General features: G+C 40.6%; 1 protein-coding gene across 1 annotated transcript in view; it reads right to left on the bottom strand.

The window, feature by feature from the left end:
• Positions 1-324: 324 nt before the first annotated feature.
• Positions 325-10,896, bottom strand: part of LOC124132179 (chitin synthase chs-2-like) — a 37,270-nt gene continuing 26,698 nt past the window's right edge. Inside the window, exons 12-15 of the mRNA XM_048381754.1 lie at positions 6,856-7,162; positions 5,937-6,027; positions 4,478-5,126; positions 325-3,780 (exon numbers count right to left, since the gene is read on the bottom strand). Of these exons, the coding sequence (XP_048237711.1) occupies positions 2,306-3,780; positions 4,478-5,126; positions 5,937-6,027; positions 6,856-7,162 (2,522 nt within the window). The 3' untranslated portion in view covers positions 325-2,305. The remainder of the gene's footprint in view (positions 3,781-4,477; positions 5,127-5,936; positions 6,028-6,855; positions 7,163-10,896) is intronic.

The raw sequence follows: 10,896 nt of genomic DNA, 5'->3' as shown, positions 1-10,896 counted from the left end.
TTTTAACAGTATTCCAGTTATTTCACGGTGTGTCAGCTTAATGTGGGAGGAAAGCCCGAAGTGATGCAGGGCTCAGACGTTTACCACTTTGGTGAAACCCACGAGCACGGGTGTGGTCAGACCTAGAAACATAATCGTGGCGAACCAGAATTCGAATCCACGATCATAGGTTTCTGGTATGCCCAAGGACGCAACTCACCGCTGCGAATTGCGGCGCCTCAGACGCCTGGGCCACTCGTAGCCCCATAAAGTATTTCAGCTACACACAAACACATGTTTGCCTTGTGGGGCTTTGATTTATATAGGGGACGTTTTGTACACAGATTAGTTTGATATATTTTATTGAATAAAATAAGGGAGTGAATACAAGTCATTACAGCGTAATAAAACAATTCCACTACAATGTACAAGAAAACTAGAAATGACTTTCATACTGAGAGAGAGATTGATGGGCCATTTTGTCATTAGGTACAGGTTTTAGTTCCTGCTGTATACATCTCCCTTGGATCTGCTTTACAAACAGTGATATGTTGAATGAAAGTGAAGAAGAGCTCCATTATACCAGATAATCAAATACATATGAGATCACAGTTCAGTACATGAGCAAGGATATACACGTGTAGTTTAATAATACTACAGGAGTTTGAAGATCTGCTTAAAAATATAATACTTTGGAACACCCGAACACCCACAGAGAGAGGGAGAGAGAGAGAGAATGGGAGAGAGAGAGAGAGAGAATGGGGGGGGAGGGGCAGGCTTAGAAGAACATATTATACTAAAGGTGTGTCATTTAATATGAACGGGTTATTGTTAACACAAAACATCCACTGTAAGAACAGTTAGCTGTTCAGGCGTCGAAAGCCATTATGCCTCTTTATAATGTATTCAGGAAAAATAGTTGTGTGTCTTTTTTCACAATTTTGAAGGCAAAATTATGCCTATACTTTTGTATGGTTCTGATATATGGGGTGCTAAGTATTACGCTGCAAATGAAAAAGTTCACACTTTCAAATATTTTCTCGGTGTTGGTAAGTTTGTCTCAAACAAGGCAATCCTTGGTGAAACAGGCCGTAGTAATATTTTTGTAGCCAGCCAATTAAGGGTGATTAAGTATTGGGTTAAGTTACTTAGAATAATGCCTGACAGATATCCATATCAGTGTTACAAAATGTTAAAGGTACTTGATGATAGTGGTACAAATAATTGGGCTTCAGAAGTGAGAAATCTAGTATTTGTCAGTGGCTTTTCACATGTATGGATTTCCCAAGATGTGGGAGATCTACATTTTTTTTTATATTCATTGAAGCAAAGACTTAAGGATATATTTTTGTCAACAGTGGCACCAAATTATTTCTGAATCACTTTATCTTAGCAATAACAGCAAAGTAAAATCATTGTTACAAAATGAAAGATATTTAACTTGTTTAAATGATAAAAGTTTAATAAGGGCTTATTGTAAACTTAGAATTTCATTCCACAATTTTAATGTAACTGTATGTCGCAGGTCCAAAGACGGTGATATTGTGAGCTCTGTTTGTACAAACTGTTCATCCGGAGAAGTAGAAGATGAATACCATGTCTTACTTATATGTGAAACATATTCCCATTTAAGGTATAAATTTCTCCCCATGTTACAAGGTATTTTTAAAGACAGTCAGATAATGATAAATCTGCTAAACTCTGCTAAAAACATGATATGATCCTTGATGTTTCTGTATTCTTAAAACATGTCTTTATAATGAGGAATGTGTAACTAGATTTAAAATCTAATCTTGTACATCACGTGACAAATGTAAATGTCCACTATGCATTGTACTATGGGCCTTGATGCCTAAATTACTGAATAAACTTTCTGTCTGTCTGACTGTAAGAACATCACAAAGCTATTTTTTATGAATATAAAATAGTCTAACTTAACCGCAATCTGATTGGTTTTAAAAATTGGATTTGTAACGAAAGGTTTTATGAAATAAAATAAGAACACATATGGGACCGATGTGGAGTCCCAAGAGAGTCCAGGGCAGTTAGTACACACGATCTAGAGTGTTGAAAGCATACACAGAGTTAGCCAATCCTTGACAAATAGGACGAAGGTAAATCTTTAAATCCTTTTCCCCAGTTTCGATATAATACTATTAAAACCAACGTAATTTCTCAAGAAGTCTAGTCTAGTCTAGAAGTATTTGTTCTGATGTTATAATAACCAGGAAACCCGTGGCATATTGGCGATACTTTGGCTTTGTTAGAAACCCGATAGAGAGTCAGCGCCTATAGACCAGATGGTTGTCAGCGGCAAGACGGTGGTCTAAAAGAGAGTGTCAGCCCCATGTGTTCCTCTCTGGGGCGAGGAGCCTCGTGACCGGGCAGCATATCGAGTTTCATCCGGCCACTCATCACCTGGTGCGGCTGGAGTCTGTAACGTCATTTCCGCTTCCGGCTCCACTGTTCGTTGTCGGCTCTGCCGAACAATTCGACGGATAGAAGATTCGCCATCAAATGAAGGAGGCGACGCATCCTTCTTTTCAGCTGCAAGTGCCCGCATGGCAAATGATTTCAGCCTTGGCTTTGGGCTGCTTGTTACAGGATCTTGGCTGCTTGACGATGTTGGCCTATTTGGACTGGCTTCCTCGCCATAAGGGTCGCTAAGACTGACCCGATTTGAAGCATTTCCATCTGCCTTGTCAGCTGGATGTAAAGCAGATCGTCTCGTGACCTGTGAACCGAGTGGTTGAGGTGCCAGCCCTTGCTCTTGTCTCTTCTGTCTAAGCCGTGTTTTCACAATGTCAGCAAAGGACATCGGTTGCTTACTATGAAGTTGTTTGTCAACGTTCAGTTTTTTCATAATATCCTGCCATTTCTGTCCCTTATCCTTTACCTTATCTTTAAAGGCTTCATTCGATTGGACCATTTTGACAATAGTATACAGAGATTTACGTTCAAAGCCTTTAAATCTTTTACCCGCTTCCTTCTCAGCTTCCTCTTTTGAATTTTGCTGTGGCTCTTCCTCTTCCATTTTTGTTACCAGTTTCTTGAAGTTTTCCACAAAAGCTCTGTTCAGTGTATGATGGGCTCGAATTCCCTTTTTGCGTTCTCTCATCTTCCCCCACAACTCCCTTCCTCTGCCTTTCTTCCCAGAACCCTCCTCATCCTCATCTGAGTAATCAGGGGGCAGTTCGTCGGCACTGACTGTGGATAATGTGTCATCATCCCTGATCAGCTGCATATCCCGGACAAGGTTGATGGTCTCCTCAACGGTGGGCTTCCTGTCACTTTCCTTGGATATATCCAGCTTGCCCCTGAACAAATCAATCTTAGTTATAGCAGCGATGTGTAAGAACGTAGAATATCTGTGGAACATCATTGCAATGAACTGTATAGTAAGCATGACCCCGAACACGAGAGTGAATGCAACTGATATTGGCTGTATTTGCTCGGGTGTTACGTTATCATCATTACAAGGTATTGATATCTTCAGCTGTGGAGTGTACTCGGCCACTGACTCCAGGGCAAACAGAAGGATTATGAAAAGGGCGTTGATGAGAAGAAAGGCGAGACACACGGTATTCCTCAATTCCAAAAGGCCTTCTTTCATTTTCTTCTCATTCTTTTCATCTTTGTCCAGCGGAAATAGGTACTTCCCGATGAGTTCATTCCAAAAGCGTATCTCTTCATCATTCACCAGCTCCTTAGGTCCTGCTAAAATATCTTCATCCTCCATCCAGTAGGGGTCTCTCAGCTCATTTCTCACCATCTTCTTTTCCTCATCGAATACTGGATTGACTGAAGAATAAAACGCAAATAATAAGTATTCTATAACAATGTTCAGTCTTTATTTTACGGCTGTCTATGTACCTGTCACCACTGTTCGAAACAGCAGCCTGCCCGCTAACCAAATGCCAGTGACTTTTAAATTGGGCTAGTAACATCTCCGTAAAGCTAGCCTGACTGTCTAGTTGAAAATTATAGCCAATACTCATTTATTTCAGGTATTTTCTACGAATCATCTGGTCAGGTATGGTGTTATTTAATGTCAAAGCAAGTTGTCATTTCGTAGTTCATCGGAAACATGTGAAGTAATAAATTGGGTTTTTATGATTATGATCATGACTGATGTGCACGTACATGCGTCATTCGCATGTGAGGGACTAAGAACCACCACAAACGTCACACAAAGGTATAGTACCAAGCAACTTTTCAGCTTCGCCGTTGATTAGTATAATAATTCCAAGACTATGTTAATACATATTGCAAACGTCGGCCTCCATAAAGTAGGGCTAGTAATATATGATGAGGTCTTGCAACTTTGTTTTTAACAAGCTCTTCTGACCATTCAACTTTGGAAACTAATTCATACACTGCCTGGCATAAAAAATAATCAATAACGCGTTTAACTGCTCTAAACACAGCAGCTGTGTACAGCAAGGTCCTACGCCCTCCAAACGATTCCTGGTTATTACAGATAAGAATGCTCCATTACCTTTGTCCACAGCTCCTTCAAATTGACCAGCAATGTCAGAGAACGGTGTAGCTTCAGGAGCAGGATTATTGAAGGAATCGAGAGAATCAACACCACTTCGAGTCATTTCAGTCCTGCGCTCGTCGAGGTCATCCAAACGCTGTAGGATGGCTTTGAACTTGAGGTCTTCATTTTTCACCCCTGGGTTAGAAGGGCAGCAGACACATCTGAACAAGTTACCGAAGGAAAATCCGTAATCAGATTCCCCTGGAGTCCCCTCGGCAATCTTTCCAAGCCACTGTTGAACCAAATTCTTTTTATTTGTACTGGGTTGTTGTTGCTTCTGTTGCTGCTGTTGTTGCTGAGGAGGTGGAGCAGCAGTTTTTACCTCCCGAGTTCCCCAAGATACGTTCTGAAGATTCCCGAGAGAGAATATCATCATCAGCACTGACATTGATGGTATTGAGAGGAAGTACAGGCCCCCATGTATGATGCACCAGAACTCCTGGGGGTGCAAGAAGGCGGACGTGACATAGATCCCCGCGACTCCAATCAAGAAGATTGTAGACACAGAGCAGAATCCACTTCGTGCAACCTGCTGTAGAATACCCACCAAAACCACCATCATCAGGAGACTGTAGACAATCGACACCAGGGAGGCGAACGACAACTGGAACCAATAATAGCCCATTTCAAATAGATGAGATACGGTTTTACATTTTAAACTAAAACCGAGGAGGAGTGTTTTATCCTTAACATCAAATTCCAATCAGGTAATCTACAGTTCATTTTATACATGATAATAACCTGTAAATATTACATGAGTACTGTCTCACAACATATATGATATATTGATTATAATCAGTGTGGGTTTTACGCCGCTTATAACAGCTACGTCAAGACGTGCATTTTGGCAGGAATGAGGTGCTGGTCGCATCCGTATTCGGTATGATGAAATCCACAAGCACACGTATTCACGCCAAGAACCATAGTCAGTGCAAATGAATGCTTCTAACCAATGAACATGGGATTCTGGCACTCAGAGAATTGTGCTGTCTTAGTCAGTACAAGAGTTCGAGGGGCAAAAGAAAGTATACCGAGGTTTTTGTTGTTGATATAATTGAAAATAGAAATAACTGTTGTTTAATTTGATCATGTATAACTAACCAGTACTCAATCCTGCAACAATATGTAGAATGTATTCTGTGGCTGGGTAATTGGTTTAAAGGTCATGCAAACGTGAGTAAGACATGAATTTGCAACCACATGACCCACACCTTGTTTAAAATGAAAACTTTGTGCCAAGAAAAGCAATATAAAACTAAAACTATGTTGACCAAGCGCCAGTACAGTTCAATTCTTTTTATATCGATAACTTCAGATATTTTCAATTGAAAATCAAACGTATGATAAAATCAACTGAGAGGTATAGTTTCTTTTGCTCTTCAGTGGGTGTAGATTGGAAGGATGTAGGTCTTACCTGTACGTCGGTGCTTGTTTTGAAACATAGAAGCACAAAAATGACGATTGGTATCAAGTTGATGATAAGGGAGCCATAGAGAGGAATAGTTCTGCAATAAACAAGTTCAGTAATGGAGATATCTGATTTAGCATGATATGCAAAGTGTAGATAGAATTATGAAAATATTTAACAGTCATTGATAGAATACACTTTATTGTAGAGTTACCGAAACACCTATTTGTCACAGCCACTAAATGACGGGACGCCGACCATGCAGACTAAACAATGTGATGATTGGCTGTGTAGTGGGTCCCATGTTCGCACATCACATGGGTTTGACATGGGTACACTGTGTCAGGCTTATTGTTAGATTCTCGGCAGTTGTATGCTAGAATGGGGTATTCGCAGAACGTCGAACTGTTCACCAAAATTATTCGCACGATGTTCCAGTGCGGTATTCTTTGATGCTAGATCGACTTAACTGTTGTTGCTTTAATGGATTGAAACTGGGGGGCCTCTTGTGAGCTATAATTATTTAGCTCATAGTCCGTCTCGGTGTGTATTGACATTTAAATTAACTCAGAAGTCTCGCCCGTGAAGGACCAGCTAAATATATACACCTTGTTTGAGTGTGTATTTGTATATGGACATTGTAATAACATATGATCAAAATAAACTGTGATGTATATCAATGTATACGCATATGTAATAACACATTTTGTTAACACTAATTATTTACTCTTTGCTATGCACACGACTGTCCTCTTAATCCGGATTGAGCCTGCTTCACTGATTTTGAGAAAAATTCGCACGACGTCCCAGTAGGGGATTAGGGAAAAATCCGTTGGTCTCCGTCCTTCGAATGAACCCCTGGCATTTTGCTAAGCGGCAAAACAAAACAACCTCGCTCACTAACTCAACAGAACAAATTACGTACGGGTAGGCAGTGGATAATGCCCCCACGATGAGCATGAAGATGGTCCCTGGAGTGATGACTGAGAAGGAAAAGAGGAACATCTGGTACAGCATGAACATGATGGAGATGTCCTCGTTGTTCTGGGATGTTCTCTTCCAGTCCATCACCAGGTCCAGAATGTTGGCCATGGTGGAAGGTGTCCAGCGGCGCCGCTGATTGAAGAACTCGAAGAAGCCTTCCGGAGCAAACGTGTAGGAGTCAGACGCAGCACAGTACTCCACTCTGTAGCCCCTCTGCAGCAGGAGGGTGCACAGCCAGCGGTCCTCTCCTGTATTCAGGACAAATTGATACAGGACGATGGACAATGCTGATTGAAGGATTCATCAGTACCTTGACCATACTGAACATAGTGACAGTACCTTGGTCATATTGAACATAGTGACAATACCTTGACCATACCGAACATAGTGACAGTACCTTGATCATAATGAACATAGTGACAGTACCTTGACCATACTGAACATAGTGACAGTACCTTGACCATACTGAACATAGTGACAGTACCTTGACCATACTGAAAATAGTGACAGTACCTTGTCATATTAAACATAGTGACAATACCTTCACCATAACGAACATAGTGACAATACCTTGATCATACTGAACATATTGACAGTACCTTGATCATACTGAACATAGTGACAGTACCTTGACCATACTGAACATAATGACAGTACCTTGACCATAACGAACATAGTGACAGTACCTTGACCATAACGAACATAGTGACAGTACCTTGACCATAACGAACATAGTGACAGTACCCTGATCATACTGAACATAGTGACAATACCTTGACCATACTGAACATAGTGACAGTACCTTGACCATACTCAATATAGTGACAGTGCCTTGATCATACTCAACATAGTGACAGTACCTTGGTCATACTGAACATAGTGACAATACCTTGACCATACTGAACATAGTGACAGTACCTTGATCATACTGAACATAGTGACAGTTCCTTGATCATACTGAACATAGTGACAGTACCTTCATCATACTGAACATAGTGACAGTACCTTGACCATACTGAACATAGTGACAGTACCTTGGTCATATTGAACATAGTGACAGTACCTTGACCATACTGAACATAGTGACAGTGCCTTGATCATACTGAACATAGTGACAGTACCTTGGTCATACTGAACATAGTGACAATACCTTGACTATACTGAACATAGTGACAGTACCTTGATCATACTGAACATAGTGACAGTACCTTGACCATACTGAACATAGTGACAGTACCTTGACCATACTGAACATAGTGACAGTACCTTGACCATACTGAACAAAGTGACAGTACCTTGATCATACTGAACAAAGTGACAGTACCATGACCATACTGAACATAGTGACAGTACCTTGACCATACTGAACATAGTGACAGTACCTTGATCATACTGAACATAGTGACAGTACCTTGACCATACTGAACATAGTGACAGTACCTTGGTCATACTGAACATAGTGACAATACCTTGGCCATACTGAACATAGTGACAGTACCTTGACCATACTGAACAAAGTGACAGTACCTTGATCATACTGAACATAGTGACAGTACCTTGGTCATAATGAACATAGTGACAGTACCTTGATCATACTGAACCTAGTGACAGTACCTTGACTATACTGAACATAGTGACAGTACCTTGGTCATACTGAACATAGTGACAAAAACCTTGACCATACTGAACATAGTGACAGTACCTTGATCATACTAAACATAGTGACAGTACCTTGGCCATACTGAACATAGTGACAGTACCTTGACCATACTGAACATAGTGACAGTACCTTGACCATACTGAACATAGTGACAGTACCTTGATCATACCGGACATAGTGACAGTACCTTGACCATAACGAACATAGTGACAGTACCTTGACCATAACGAACATAGTGACAGTACCTTGATCATACTGAACATAGTGACAGTACCTTGACCATACTGAACATAGTGACAGTACCTTGACCATACTCAATATAGTGACAGTACCTTGACCATACTGAACATAGTGACAGTACCTTGGTCATATTGAACATAGTGACAGTACCTTGACCATACTGAACATAGTGACAGTACCTTGATCATACTGAACATAGTGACAGTTCCTTGATCATACTGAACATAGTGACAGTACCTTGATCATACTGAACATAGTGACAGTACCTTGGTCATACTGAACATAGTGACAATCCCTTGACCATACCGAACATAGTGACAGTACCTTGATCATACTGAACATAGTGACAGTACCTTGATCATACTGAACATAGTGACAGTACCTTGACCATATTGAACATAGTGACAGTACCTTGACCATACTGAACATAGTGACAGTACCTTGACCATACTGAACATAGTGACAGTACCTTCATCATACTGAACATAGTGACAGTACCTTGATCATACTGAACATAGTGACAATACCTTGACCATACTGAACATAGTGACAGTACCTTGACCATACTGAACATAGTGACAGTACCTTGATCATACTGAACATAGTGACAGTACCTTGGACATACTGAACATAGTGACAGTACCTTGATCATACTGAACATAGTGACAATACCTTGGTCATACTGAACATAGTGACAATTCCTTGGCCATACTGAACATAGTGACAGTACCTTGATCATACTGAACATAGTGACAGTACCTTGATCATACTGAACATAGTGACAGTACCTTGACCATACTGAACATAGTGACCGTACTTTGGTCATACTGAACATAGTGACAGTACCTTGACCATACTGAACATAGTGACCGTACCTTGGTCATGCTGAACATAGTGACAATACCTTGGCCATACTGAACATAGTGACAGTACCTTGATCATACTGAACATAGTGACAGTACCTTGATCATACTGAACATAGTGACAGTACCTAGACCATACTGAACATAGTGACAGTACCTTGGTCATACTGAACATAGTGACCGTACCTTGGTCATACTGAACATAGTGACAGTACCTTGACCATACTGAACATAGTGACCGTACCTTGGTCATACTGAACATAGTGACAATACCTTGGCCATACTGAACATAGTGAAAGTACCTTGATCATACTGAACATAGTGACAGTACCTTGATCATACTGAACATAGTGACAGTACCTTGGACATACTGAACATAGTGACAGTACCTTGATCATACTGAACATAGTGACAATACCTTGGTCATACTGAACATAGTGACAATTCCTTGGCCATACTGACCATAGTGACAGTACCTTGATCATACTGAACATAGTGACAGTACCTTGATCATACTGAACATAGTGACAGTACCTTGACCATACTGAACATAGTGACCGTACCTTGGTCATACTGAACATAGTGACAGTACCTTGACCATACTGAACATAGTGACCATACCTTGGTCATATTGAACATAGTGACAGTACCTTGACCATACTGAACATAGTGACAGTACCTTGACCATACTGAACATAGTGACAGTACCTTGACCATACCGAACATAGTGACAATACCTTGACCATACTGAACATAGTGACAGTACCTTGACCATACTGAACATAGTGACAGTACCTTGATCATACTGAACATAGTGACAGTACCTTGACCATACTGAACATAGTGACAGTACCTTGATCATACTGAACATAGTGACAGTACGTTGTTTATACTGAACATAGTGACAGTACCTTGATCATACTGAACATAGTGACAGTACCTTGATCATACTGAACATAGTGACAGTACCTTGACCATACTGAACATAGTGACAGTACCTTGATCATACTGAACACAGTGACAGTACCTTGACCATACTGAACATAGTGACAGTACCTTGACCATACTGAACATAGTGACAGTACCTTGACCATACTGAACATAGTGACAGTACCTTGACCATACTGAACATAGTGACAGTACCTTGATCATGCTGAACATAGTGACAATATCTTGGACATCCTGAACATAGTGCCAGTACCTTGATCATACTGAAAAT

Source organism: Haliotis rufescens, unplaced genomic scaffold (genome assembly GCF_023055435.1).
Source record: "Haliotis rufescens isolate VD_foot unplaced genomic scaffold, xgHalRufe1.0.p SCAF_4, whole genome shotgun sequence".
Lineage (NCBI taxonomy): Eukaryota > Metazoa > Mollusca > Gastropoda > Lepetellida > Haliotidae > Haliotis > Haliotis rufescens.
This window is presented reverse-complemented; position numbering and strand designations above follow the sequence as displayed.